This window comes from Leptonychotes weddellii, chromosome 2 (assembly GCF_054177405.1).
Source record: "Leptonychotes weddellii isolate Sample4059 chromosome 2, ASM5417740v2, whole genome shotgun sequence".
Taxonomy (NCBI): Eukaryota; Metazoa; Chordata; class Mammalia; order Carnivora; family Phocidae; genus Leptonychotes; species Leptonychotes weddellii.
The window spans coordinates 54,315,873-54,329,517 of NC_138370.1; the positions used below are offsets into that span (position 1 = coordinate 54,315,873).

The window sequence follows — 13,645 nt, forward strand, 5'->3', positions numbered from 1 at the left end:
TTCACTTTTTGAACCTTTTTGTTCTTTTTGTGCTGTGTTTGGGTGAGTTCCACTTTTGTCTTCCAGGTCACTGATCTTCTCTTCTGCATCAACTAGTCTGCTGTTGAACTCCTCTAGTATATTTTTCAGTTCAGTTATTGTATTCTTCAAGTCTGTGACTTCTGCTTGGTACTCTCTTATATTTTCTTATCTCCATGTTGAATTTCTTGTTCCTTTCATCCATTCTTCTTCTGAGATCGGTGAGTATCTTTATGACCATTACTTTGAAGTCTTTATCAAAGAAATTACTTATCTCCATTTCATTAACTTTTTTCCTAGGGTTTTATCTTGTTCTTTCATTTGGAACTTATTCTTCTGTTTTCTCACTTTGCTTGGCTCTCTCTGTTTCTGTGTATTAGGCAAAACAGCTATCTCTCTCTGTCTTGAAGAAGTAGTCACAGAAAGATGGCAGGTATTTCAGTGCCTTGGGGTTAGAGCCTTCCCAGAACTGTCTTTGATTGTTTCAGTTCCATGGAGCCCAGAAACACAAGCTCCCATGGCCACCAGAGCCAGGTGTTCAAGTGACATACCCTGAAAGGACTACATGCACCTGTTGCTTTTAATGGGTTTAGCAGGTCAGGGCTGTGGGGAAGCACCAGGCTGGAGCATGCCCACCTGCTGGGTTTAGCATGTCAGGGTTGAGGGTCAGTGCAGTCAGTGAAGACAAGATAGAGAGAGAGTGCAAAAATTACACACACCAGCACCTTTGTTCCTAGAGAGAGTTCCGATAGGCCTCTGACCCTCCAGAGATGCTTTTAAGGGTGGGCAGTGAATCTTCTTCATACATTGTTAACCATTTTCAACCTGCTGCTTTTGTGCTGGGTCCCAGGGCAAATGAACCTGTGCAAACCCTTTAGGTTAGAAGTCTCAGTTTCCTATGGCCCCTTGGGTCTCCTGGATATAAGACTTTTTGGTTTTCAAACCAGACTTTTGGGGGCTTGTATCTCTGGTGCAAGTCCTAAGGGTTGAGGTCCCTGATGTGAAGCTTGTGCCCCTTGCTTCTCAAGGATATGCTTTTAATTTGTGAGATCCCTCTTGCTTGTGGGTCTCCACACTGAGGGCAGGGTTTTTGGCAAGACCATATCTCTGCATCTCCTACCCATCTCAGTGTGTTCTTTTTATCCTTTGTTGTGGAGGAGCTGTTCAGCTGGTTTTCACATTTTTTTCAGAGAGAATTTTCTATATGTAGCTATAGATTTGGGGTGTCCATGGGAGGAGGTAAGTTCAGGGTCTTCCTATGCTGCCATCTTGAACTGCCCGAATAAGTTTGTTTTTTGTTTTTGTTTTTGTTTTTGTTTTATAACTGCCCTATTTACATTTTTCAGATCCATTTAACTTGAGTATTTAGTCATTTAGAGTAATAACTCATCAATCTGTTAGTGCAACCTTTCTTTATGTTACTTTTCTTAGTGCTATGAAATGTGCTATTTTGAATCTCTGAAATGTTATAAACCACCAGATTGCTAATTGCTTTGGATGCTGTGAAAAATAATTACTCTACATTATTTTTGATATTTAATTGACAGTGTAATGCATTTAACTAAAGACCTGCAATAAACTATTTCTAATTACTGAGTGTGGTGGAGTGGAAAAGTAGGCTATAAAACTTTACAAGGGAAACAATGTTTTCTCCATCACATTAAAAAGTCATTGTTCATGATACTTCTTCAGAGATGAAGAACAGAAACAAAAACTTCCCCAAATGGAATATTCTGGAAAGCTAGAAAGTTGTAGAATACTTTTACTCAGGATACAGTGGAGAAAATTTTTAAGTTATTATTTTTTAATAGACTGTACTGGTGATGGGGTGATGGATGTCATGTACTAGCTTACCATGCTTGCACTAAAATTTCTCCTTCTTCAGTTGGCATAACTTTATGAGGGAGATAATCATGCCACTGACAGAATGAGTAGTCTTTATCACTGACTGGTGTTCAATTTATTTTGCATCTGTAGGGCATTCAGCTGAAAAGCTCTGCCTAATTTTAGATGTCATTGAAATATGTATATATATCAGGAACTGGAATTGTTTTTAGCTCCCAAGGTAAGAGCTCATGTTATAAACTGATTCTTGAAAATAATACTTAGAACCTGATGCAAGGAATTCCCACAGTCTAGAAGCATCACAAATTGGAATATAGAATATGTTAGGCTCTTTGAATCAATATGTACTGTTTTCATTGCCTTGTGTCTTTGGGATATTATTAATAATCAGCATATTCTTCTCCCCCCGCCCCCATAACTTCTGACTAAAATAAAATGTCTCCATTAGTACGTCATTACATTGCTTATTTAATTTCAATTACGTGCATTTTCCGAAAACAGACAACTAAAATAAGTGACCTGTTTCAGGGAATGTAAATTATTTTCAGAATTTCAGAAATTGAAAAGGGATAAGAGGAAGGAGAAAATGCTGGGCTGGTGTGAAGCGATAGCCCGTAACCCTCACAGAATCCCAAACAACACGCGAACACCTGAGATCTCAGGGGATTTGGCTGATGCCTCACAAACGTCCACATTGGTGAGTGAAAAGTTATTTTTCCTCAAAATGGCTTGTATGTAAATGGAATGCTAAGGAAATGTGGAAAGGGATAACTTTTTAAGTAAACATTATTCTTGTTTACAATAATATTTGCATTATATTGTTCATATAGATTCAGTATAATTTATATTAATATCTAATATCATATACTATTAGCTTAATTCAGATAAAACAACAATTTCTTTTTCTTTGTATTTCTTTGAACCTCGCCACACCATTATGTTAGCAACCTTAAAGAGTTAACTTAAAGTTCATATCTTGCAACCTACGTTTGTGTAATGGAATCAGTGGAGGAAAACGAGTTATCCAAAAATAATGAAAAATCAGAATCAAGCCTTCTGTGTTTTCCTATATATATTCTAAAAATCTCTGAAAAGAGGATTAAAATTATAAATTTTATACAAAATTGTGAATTAAATAATGACAAATATAATTTGAAGACTGAATCAGTAATATACTCTTTCATGTTTTGTTTTCTGCTTTAAGTTCAAATACCCAGCTGTAGCTAGCCATTGTTTCCCAGTGATTAGGAAGAGAGAACTCATTAGCAAAAGGGGTTTTATGCATTCTTTGTTTAGATTTGGCTGCAACATTCTTCATTTTGATTTAAAGAAGAAAAATTTAATTTAGTCTCTAAGTTTTAAATTGACATGTTAGATATATTTTAATTATTGTTTTGCCATTTTATATGAACACAGGTTGTTTTCATTAGCCTGATTTATTAGTTGATAAACATATAATTAAATATGAGCCAAGTTTTTAGATTTATTTTTTACTCTAGAGTTATTTGCTAAGTTCCACTATTTTAAATAGAAATAATGATCCTGAGTAAACATTATTGAGTGAATATCAAGAGAAACCACCTGAAGGAGTGGGCATTCAGTTGGCAAAACATAGAAGTGGGAATCCTGCTTAAATTCCATCATCTTAGATTGTGAAGAGAGGGCTGAGGGTATGAAGAAATGTGCATAATGTAATGACATAGTCAAAGTTCTGGGGAATAAATTTTTTGAAATTATCATCTGCACTGTTTCATCTCACTCTAACATGATCTTTTGTAAATTATTATTTTCAATAAAACTGCTTGCCATGAGTTAACATCATTTAAAAATGTATTACATAATATTTATATATAAAGCTGGACTTTGTCAGGTATCATGCAAAGGCTAAAAATATTAAAATTTAAAAAATTACTTCTGTGCTTTTATTAGAATGGTTTTAGTGATTAATTTCTATTTCATAGAACCATAGATCAAAACCATAAAAATTCTTGAGTAAACATTTGGCCTGGCTTTCTCCTATAATTGGGTAACCTAATATTAGCTTAATTTTCCAGATGTGGACTGTGGCCCAGAGAAATTAATTGACTTTCCCAGTGTCACTTAGCTAGTAAACGATAAAAGGATTGCTAGAAGCCAGGATTCTCAAGGCGAGGCTTTATTCTACTATACCATGCTGCCTCACTTTCTTGATGACATTTTCTTCCCATCCAGATACTTTTAGTAAAAGGAAAATTCATCAAGTTACCAATTTAATAAATCCAGTAATTCATATTTTAAAATCTAATGCCGTATTAGGTGGATAGATTCTAGCCACTGAAACAATTTCAACATCTCTTTCTCAACATAGAAAAGTAAAATGTCTTTCTTATGTCATAGCCTATGTGTCTTAGTTTGCCTCCTTCACTGTCAAATGATGATTCAAAGATACATACTCCTTTCATCTTTTAATGCTGCCTTCTTAAGGACATGGCTTCTTAGGTTCCTGAGAGAAAGGAAGAGACTATGGGAGCCATTGTGCATGTGTTATTATGGAACAGCCTTGAATGTTTGCATATCCTTCCATTGACCAAACCTAGTCTCGTGGCCCCATCTGAATTGCAAGGGAGGCTGGTAAATGTTAGGAAGCTATATGACCAAGAAGAGCAGATGGAATTAGGGAGCACCCAATACATCTCTGCCATAGACCTCCCTTCTGGCTGCCAAATATTCAAGTCATGTTTCCACTCCCTCATGAAAAAAGATTATTACTTTCCAAGAGAAATAACAAAAGTATTTCAGTCACTGGATTCAGTTCAAGTCCATGAGCACCAGTTATTTACTGTCCTCATCAAATGATGATGATGGTGAACCACCTATGAATAAATTATCTGTATTTTGCAGCCAGCTCCCACATCCATATATACCCAATATATAGGAGAAGAGTAGGATGAGGGAAACCACAATAATACTCATGCTTGGAAAAAAGAAAGATTCGGATATACATGGAAATCAGAAGTGAAATCCTGCTAGACAGACATTATAAAGTCTCTCTAACCTAGCGGTCAGGGAGGATCCTTGAATAGGCTTTGACCCTGCTCCCTGGGAGATCTTTGTTTATGGTTCTCTCTGGCCTCTGGATGTCTCTCTGCGAAGTTCTTCATTTTCTTTTATTCTCCTTGTCAACATTTAAAGTGCCTATTGAGGGTTATAGAGCCTTAAAATATTTTTTTTTCCTATTTTGGGAAAATTATGGGACCAAGAGTTGTTTTAAGTCCTACATATTTCAAGGTTTGTATTTCTGAGATCAGGGTCTTTTAGTACTACAATTTTCAGAAATCTTTCTTTGTAGGATTCTGATCAATTTGCTTCCTCATAGTCCATGTGCCTAAGAAAGTTCTTTCTTGGATGCCCTTGACTTTCTCTTCTTTCATGCCTCTTTCTCAAGATGATATTATCTTGAAAAGTAGGCTAGAGGATCACAACCTTAACCTGATCTTTGTATAGAGATACTTTGTTCAACTGAGAAGTTTTACTCAGTGTCAGCTCTAAATCTCATATTTGCCTTGAGTCACTTTATACAAATGTGCATTTTTACTGCATCTTTATTACTCAACACTTGCATTAATGTCATATCCCATCATTTAGGGTTTAGAAGAAGCCAGACATTTTGTCCAACAAGGCCCCAAACTTCTATAGTCTCTCTATGCCCAGTCAAATCTGCTTTTATACTAGTTCCTGAGCTTCTTTTAACACTTTGCCGAATGTAGCCAATAACTGTTAACATATATTATTAAGTTTTGTTTTTCAATCTATTTTGAGTGTTTCCAGCCCAGCAGGCTCACTGTCTGCCTCTCAAGTTAATTCAAATAGCACTTTTGCCAAGAGTTTTGCCAAAACATCAAATAGATGGCTTTCTACTTTTGAAATTGGTTTTCTTGCCACCCACTGCCCAGCCACTAAGCAAATGCCACATACTTTATTAGATTTTTATTATGGTAACAGGCTTTGGCTACCAATTTCTGTATTTGGGTAGTTATAAAAGTTGGGGTACAGGAAGGAAAACGGGAAATAGTAATTCTAACAAAGAGTGTAATATGAATATTTATTTAATCGGCTCTTGGAGGGCTGAAAAAGTAAAAAAAAAAATGTATATATGTTTAGTAACTGCAAAAAGTAACAACCATCCAGAGAGATAACACTGAGAGGAGGAAGGAGTTATTTGAACCTAAAAGGCTGAAGGAGAGGCCCCTCAGGATTACACCTCAGACTTTGAGAAGGGATGCTTCTCAGATGATGTAGGAGATCCTGAGGATCTTGGACATGAACCCTGAAGGAGAGGCTCTTCTCAATCCTTGCATGTTCAAGTGGGAAGAAGGGGGGATAGTGCAATAACAATAGTTATGGGAGTGTGGAAAAAAACTTAGAAACTGGACCCATCTTCCACTGCTGACTTACAAAATCATTGCTGGGATGACACTAGCAGAAACAGGGTAAGCAAGAAGAAGCAAATCCATTTTCTCCCCCTGTCTTCTAGTTTCCATTAGCACTAGTATTGGCAGAAGCTGACCAAGAGGTAAATGTCAAAGGAGAAATCTGGTTTGAAGGCCCCTAGCTCCAACATCTTGAAGTGGAAGATGGAAGAACTGCTTTAGCGCTGAGTAGTATTAGCTTAGTAATCAGTATAAAAAATTGAGAATAGGAGCTTTAACAAATCAACTCAGAAATTTCAAAGGCTTACCATGATTGAGCTTTACTTTTGCTTGTGACCCACTCTGATAAAGGTCATTTGACTCTCCAACAATGAATGCCGGGATCCCTACTCCTTCCATCTCTTGGGACTACTATCTTAAACAAAGGACATCTGAGTTTATCAGATAAAATAAGGGAAAGAATGAGTGGGTGGCCATGGAGATATCTGGTTAAGTTTGGAAGTGATGCATATCACTTGATGCCCTTGGCTGGAAATCAATGACATGCCCCAGTGTATCTGTCAGAATGATGGGAAATATGGTATTCTTATATGACTAGAATAAGGAAATTGAGAGCACTCAGCCAGCCTTTACCACAAATGCATTCCTTTGAGAGGTAGAAGTTTTGTCTTACATTTCCATTTTGCATATCCATATTTTATTGTTACTCCTCTGCTGTCATCCAGAGCATTTGAGGCTTTCCTGTACAAATCATACCCCATCTAAAGATGGCGGTGGTAATGATGATGAAGAGGAAAAGGGAGATGGCTGATTATTAAGTGCCAGGAGTTTTCTAAGTATTTAACACATACTCTCATTTTTAATATTCACAAGAATCTGATGAGGTAGGTATAACCATTATCCATTTTGGAAAGGAAACTGGTTAAGTTGTATACAGAAACTGAGGCATAGAGAAATTTAAAAACCTGCCCAAAGTGACCCAGGTAATATTGGTGAGGCTGGGATTCCAGCAGTCCAAACAGTCTAAATCTGGAGGGTCACTCTGTCATGTCTCCTCAGGTTGGGGGGAAACAGTCATTATTTGAATTGTATGCATTTAGCTAAACACAAAGATTATGAATGAGGTAATAATACATGATAGTGTGGCATAAAGACAAATAGGGCCTTTTCTTTATAATCTCATGGTTATATATGACTGTTAGATTATTATCTGCTCTGCACTGACTGACATAGAAGTACGGCCAATTTTATAACCATTTTCACCACTGTGTCATCAATAACTGACCTAATTGAAAAGAATAGGTTTTTTTAGATTTTATTTATTTATGAGAGAGAAAGAGAGAGAGAGAGAAAGTGTGGGAGCCAGGAGGAGGGACAAGGGAGAGGAAGAGGGAGAAGGACACTCCCTGCTGAGCAGGAAACTCACAGGGAACTCCATCCCAGGATCCTGAGATCGTGACCTGAGCCGAAGGCAGATGCTTAACCAACTTTGCCACCCAGGTGCCCAAATAGGTTTTTTTTTTTTTTTTAATCTATAAGGCAATTCAGACCACCTGCTTTTTAAATCCAGAAAATATTAATTTAGCATAAATGTTTCAAATTGAATAAAAACATTGAGAGGTTTGAGAGATTATGTTTATTAAGCAACTATCTTCACAGTTGCACCAAAGGGGTAGGAGAGCCCCTTGTATGACAAGGTAGGGAAGAAATTTCTCTTTTAAATTTAATGTAACGCAGCTTACATGTTAATAATAAAAGCAAAATGCCCTATATTGACTGTACCCGTAAGCAATATCCTGAATCAAATCAGAGTTTCAATATTAAATTTAAAATGAAAGTAAAGGAGATCATAATAATCAGAATGAAAAGGGGAACAATTTTATGAGTTGAAAAACATCTATGGAAGACAAAATAGGGAGATCAAAAATGTCATTTTTTTTAGGTAGTCAGCAATGACTCCAGAGAAAATTACTTTCCTATAATCAATGATGAGACTTTGAGGCTATAAGTAGATTATCATTAGGTAGAGAAGAAGAACAAAGTGTCACTTGATGTGTTTGATGAGGTGATTTGCCACTTCCAACCATGTATTCATCAGCTCAGGGCACATTTTGCATCTTTCTATGAGGTGCTTGCAACTCTATAATAGACTAAAGAGGGAAGACTAGATAAGAAGGCTTTCAAGGTTTTATATATCTGTATGTAATACATTTATAAAGCTATATAATTTTCAAAGCAGTCTTTATGTCCATTGTTTCATTATAGCTCACAACCATACTGAGATGAACACAATATAAATTTAATTATTCAAATAGATAATGATACAGAGATGTTCTTAAGAGTTTTGGGTAATTCAAATCATAAGGCCACAGGTCTTCTAATTTCTAGGTTATTTATATGCCACACCCATTATGAGAAGTTGATACTGTTGTTTGCGCTATACAAGTGAAAATATCCTAACTCAGAAAGGTTAAATAGTTTGTCTCAGTAGCAAGTAAGAAGGGAGAAACAGTAAGTCTGATTTTTGTCTGATTTTAAATCTTAAGATTTTTCCAATTTGCTATAAAGCCTCTCTAAAAATAAGACTTATGCAACTAATGAATCATTGAACATTACATCAAAAACTAATGATGTACTATATGTTGACTAATTGAATTTAAATTAAATAAATTAATTAAATTAATTAACTAATTAATTTAAAAATACACATTTAAAAAATCAAATTTTCAGCTACTTGGGCAAAGTACCTCCTCACACAGTCTGGTGTTTATTAATAAAACATGCAGTTAAAAAGATTCATGTTTCATTGTGTCGTAATCTTTTATTTTCAAAATAGGACAGTTATATTGAAGGTTAAAGTTCCTACTTATTAAGCTTATGAAAAATCAGCAGTGAAAATGAAGCACTTTTATTTTTCCTTTTAGAAACATGTAAATGGAATGTACGTTTTAATTGAAGAGTCATATCATTATCACCTTTTTTGTTATTCTTATTGCTCATAGGCTCTACTGTTATTTCCTTGGTTTTATATTAAACTAGCCCACTTGGATACTTATATAATATAGAAAAAATCAACACCTGCACTTGAGACTTTTTCATTTAGAATCCCATTCTTTATCATTTGGTGAATACTGACATCCCCTGGATATCAAACAGAAAATGAATAAATGCATAGAATTTATATAACTTAAATTAATTACAATGATCTCACCATTTAAGTAAACAATATTACAAAAGAGCAAAATTTGATGAAAACAAAGGTAATAAGTCAGGTAGAGATTCTGCTATAGACAGATGAATATAACATTTTTTTCCTTATTCTAAACCAAAACTTGTAAAAATGAGGTGGAATGGATATTATTTGCTATGCATAACCATATCCAAGTCTAGTAGGTTGAAGTACTTTGTGTTAAAATTAACAAAATGTTTGAAATTGTTTGCCTTCTATTCATAACATTCAGCAGTGGAATTGGTTAAATTGATTATAGAGTATGTTGTATTGAATCTAATATATATTATTTAATCACCAAATTGGGGAGAAGAATTACATCCTTTTGATTATTGACCATAAAATTTGATCCAGGTCGACTGTTGATGTTAGCACAGATGTTAGCATATCGAACTGAGGAAGAAAGTAATCTGCTTCATAAATTAGTAATATGGAGGTGATGTTTATTAGATCAGTTATGGAGATGGGTATGAGGGCTGTATATGTGATGTAGATTATATACCCAAAAGTTTCTTTTTCTAGATGTTTCCTTGGCTAGTTTCTTCGTTCAGGACTTGGCGTATCTATCCTAACAACCTTGATTAGAGTTGCTCCTAGAATCGCACCCAATTATGCCTCACCCATTCACTCTATGACAATTCTGTGTTGCTTTTTTTCGCAGACTCACCTTTATCTGAAAATACTTATATAAATATGAATGTGTGTTGGTTTATTTTTCTGTTTCTCTACCACTTGGATATAAGATGAAAAAGGGAAGATCTGTCTTATTTAGATCTGTATCCCTGGTGTTTGAAACATAACAGGAAATTAATAAAATTTGTGGAATGGATAAACAGCTTGAGCAGAGAGCATGAATTAAGTGAAAGTGAGTTTTGTTTGTTTGTTTATAAAGCTCTATCAAGTGTAATATCTCATATATTAAATCCCTTCTTCTTATTAGAAATACCATTTGCCTTAAGATATGGAAGAACTCATCTTAAAGATCAAACAATTCTGAGGTGGTTTCTATGACCAAAATACATAGTTAAAGTTTTGGAAACTAAAATCATGATTATAAAATGTACATTCTACTCAAATAAGATTCTGCTTACAGTAAGAAGTAAGTAATTGGAGGGAGTTTGCTCAATGCATAAGACAGTGAAATGTAAATTTGTCCTTAATTAAAAAATCACACTTAACCAATTAATATTTGCCAGAATCATTGTCCTCACTTACTTCCCAACTGTGCCCATCATTCACTTTTAGCCTTATCAGACCGAAGGAAATCATACGTCTGCCTATAGAAAATGGACTGGTATTGTCCCACAAACATTACCTCTCTTAGCAACCAAATAAAATGGAAATATAAGAGGAACTTGAGTATATTAAATTTCCCATTAAACCCACAGACTTATTTTCAACAGGCTCACCTTACTTCTTTGAGCAAGTGGGCCAGTTGTTCATTGTGCAGTGGTCTTTATGCATTCTGAAAATAGATTATGTCAGGAAAGAAGAATTTGTAGAGTTTTTTTTTAACCTCATTTTCTTTTCCCTTTTAATTCTTTCTTATTTGATCATTTATCAGTTATTGTTTTTAATCGCTATTACAAAGCCTTTACTAAGTACTGCCGAAGGCAATAGTGAATGAAATCTAAAATTTTATTAGAATAACTATAAAATGCAAATGAGGGAAATTAAATAAAAGACATTATGCCTTTCAAGAGCTTTGATTTTTGTAAGAAAGTAAAATCATTAAAAATATATCCCAGTGGTTGTTATGGAAACAGATTGAATTAAAGAATGCAAAGGGGGAGATTGGTGCTTCAAACATCACACTAGGAAGGAAAATTACATTCACTGTGCAGCTTAAAATAATGTATTAACTTTAATTGTGTAGTTACTGAACAGTGTCAAAACATGATTATTCACAATGGTAATAATTGATCTAAAAATGCTCCTCATATGAAGAGATCTTTTCCTCTAAGGAGTAAATCATGAGATCATGTTCACAGCTGCTTGTTATCAAAATGTGTCATGTCTGTCTGTTTAATTTAGATATAAATTAAATTGTGAGCCCCTCAGAAAGATGTTGAATCCTCAATAGTTGTTGAATTCTACTATCTGTATAGTATTTAGAACACATTGGTTTTCAAATATTTTAATTTCATTATGAGGACCAATGAGCAGAGTTGCATATAGCCAAATAAGAGAGGCCGCCTGTGTGTATGTGGAATTGTGGCAAACTGTTTTTCTCCACTCACAAATGACACAGATGGCAAAGATGTCTTCTTTGTCCTTGCTTTTGTGGGAGTGTTGTGCTTTATAGAGAGGAGGCAGGGAGGATAAATTGACTTGATATTTGTCGAGTCAGCTTGTTTTTGCCTCAGAATAAAAATTGCACCGGGAAATAAGTGGAACACGTCAGAGTAGGACTGAAGAATCCAGAGCTACTTCTGTGCAGCAATCTTATTCAATCTTATTCAAAAGACAAGTAGGATAGAGGTCTTAGGTAAATTTATATCTCAAAACACAATAATTAATAATATAATAGGTTTTTAATGCCTTTTCTATCCTGAAGAGTTTAGATGTATCTCAAAACTTCATGGTAACTCTGAAAGTAGGTTTTGCTGTTCTCATTACACAGACAGAGAAACTACGGTTGAGAAAGATTAGAAAAGTGACAGAGCAGGAATCTGGAGTTCTAAATGTTTCCAGTCCTCTATGCTACTTTATAGAGAGTATTTTATTCATATAAATATTTGGCAGGCAGTTACCTGACATAACATGACGATTCTTATCCTAGAACAACTTTTCTCTCTCTTTTTTTTAAAGATTTATTTATTTATTAGAAGAGAGAGAGAGAGAAAGCGAGAGAGTGCAAGCTGGGGGAGGGGCAGAGGGAGATAGAATCCCAAGCAGACTCCCTGCTGATTGTGGAGCCCGAGGGCACAGGGCTTGATCTAAGGACCCTGAGATCATGACCTGAGATGAAATCAAGATCCTGAGATCATGACCTGAGATCATGACCTGAAATGAAATCAAGAGTCGGACGTGCGACCTCCTGAGCCACCCAGGCGCCCCAAATAACTTCTCCTCTAATCCACCATTATAATTACTGCACTACCTAATGAAAGAGTTGTTTGGTATCAGGGTTGTGAATTGTTGAGTTGTAGTTTGGGGCTCCAGATCTGTCTGTTATCGTGGAACAAAACAAAGGTAAATGAATCACAGAGGAAATCAGTGATTCAGAACTGTTCACTCGGTTTAGAAGGTCTCTTCATTTATTCATTTAACTAGTCTCTATTGAGAGTCAGCTATGTACCAAGCACTATACTATGCAATAAATACATATCATTGGAGGGAAAAAGACACGGTGCTTAACCTCAAGAACCTAGTGAGGAAAATAAGTAAACGAATAGATCAAGAGTAGAATGGGCATACACAAAGGGTGTTGAGGAGCCCTTACATGGGTACCTAACCCAGCTGTGGAGGTTAGAGTGTTCCCCCAAAGACCACTAAGAGTTGGTGATATAAAGAGGATGGTGGTAAGGAGAGAAGAGAAAGGGGCATTCTATGACTCTGTATAAACATTTATCATGGAAAAATTAAACATCTGTATTCTGTTTACTTTTTTTTTTTTAAGATTTTATTATCTGACAGAGAGAGACACTGCAAGAGAGAGAACACAAGCTGGGAGAGTGGGAGTGGGAGAAGCAGGCTTCCCGCTGAACAAGGAGCCCGACGCAGGGCTCAGTCCCAGGACCCTGGGATCATGACCTGAACTGAAGGCAGACACTTAATGACTGAGCCACCCAGGCACCCCAGTGTTTACTTTTAAAGACATATCATCTATTTGGTGTAATAAGTAAGCAGAATCATCTTCAGGAGCTGAGAGAAATACACTTAAACTAATACTAAAGATTGTACTTTCCATAGGTAGTGGAATTAAACTAAATATTTTTGTATAATTTATTCAGCCTTAATATGCAACATGTAGTAATTTAGTGGCCATATGAAGGTGGGTTCCATTGAGAGAACAATGAGCCTTCCCAGTGAACGGTGCAGAGGAGCTGTGTGTCAAAACATATTCTTTTGGGGAGGAAACATATACGTGTAAATGTATATGGATTTGCTCACTTGGCAAAACATACAGTGGGAAAAATAA

The 13,645-nt window shown here is 35.6% G+C and overlaps 1 protein-coding gene across 2 annotated transcripts in view; it reads left to right on the forward strand.

Moving 5' to 3' along the window:
• The first annotated feature begins 2,415 nt into the window (after positions 1 to 2,415).
• The window catches only part of MARCHF1 (membrane associated ring-CH-type finger 1), a 281,890-nt gene continuing 270,660 nt past the window's right edge, over positions 2,416 to 13,645 (forward strand). For both annotated transcript variants that reach the window (XM_081811298.1, XM_081811289.1), the window contains exon 1: positions 2,416 to 2,560. In XM_081811298.1, the coding sequence (XP_081667424.1) occupies positions 2,450 to 2,560 (111 nt within the window). In that variant the 5' untranslated portion in view covers positions 2,416 to 2,449. The remainder of the gene's footprint in view (positions 2,561 to 13,645) is intronic.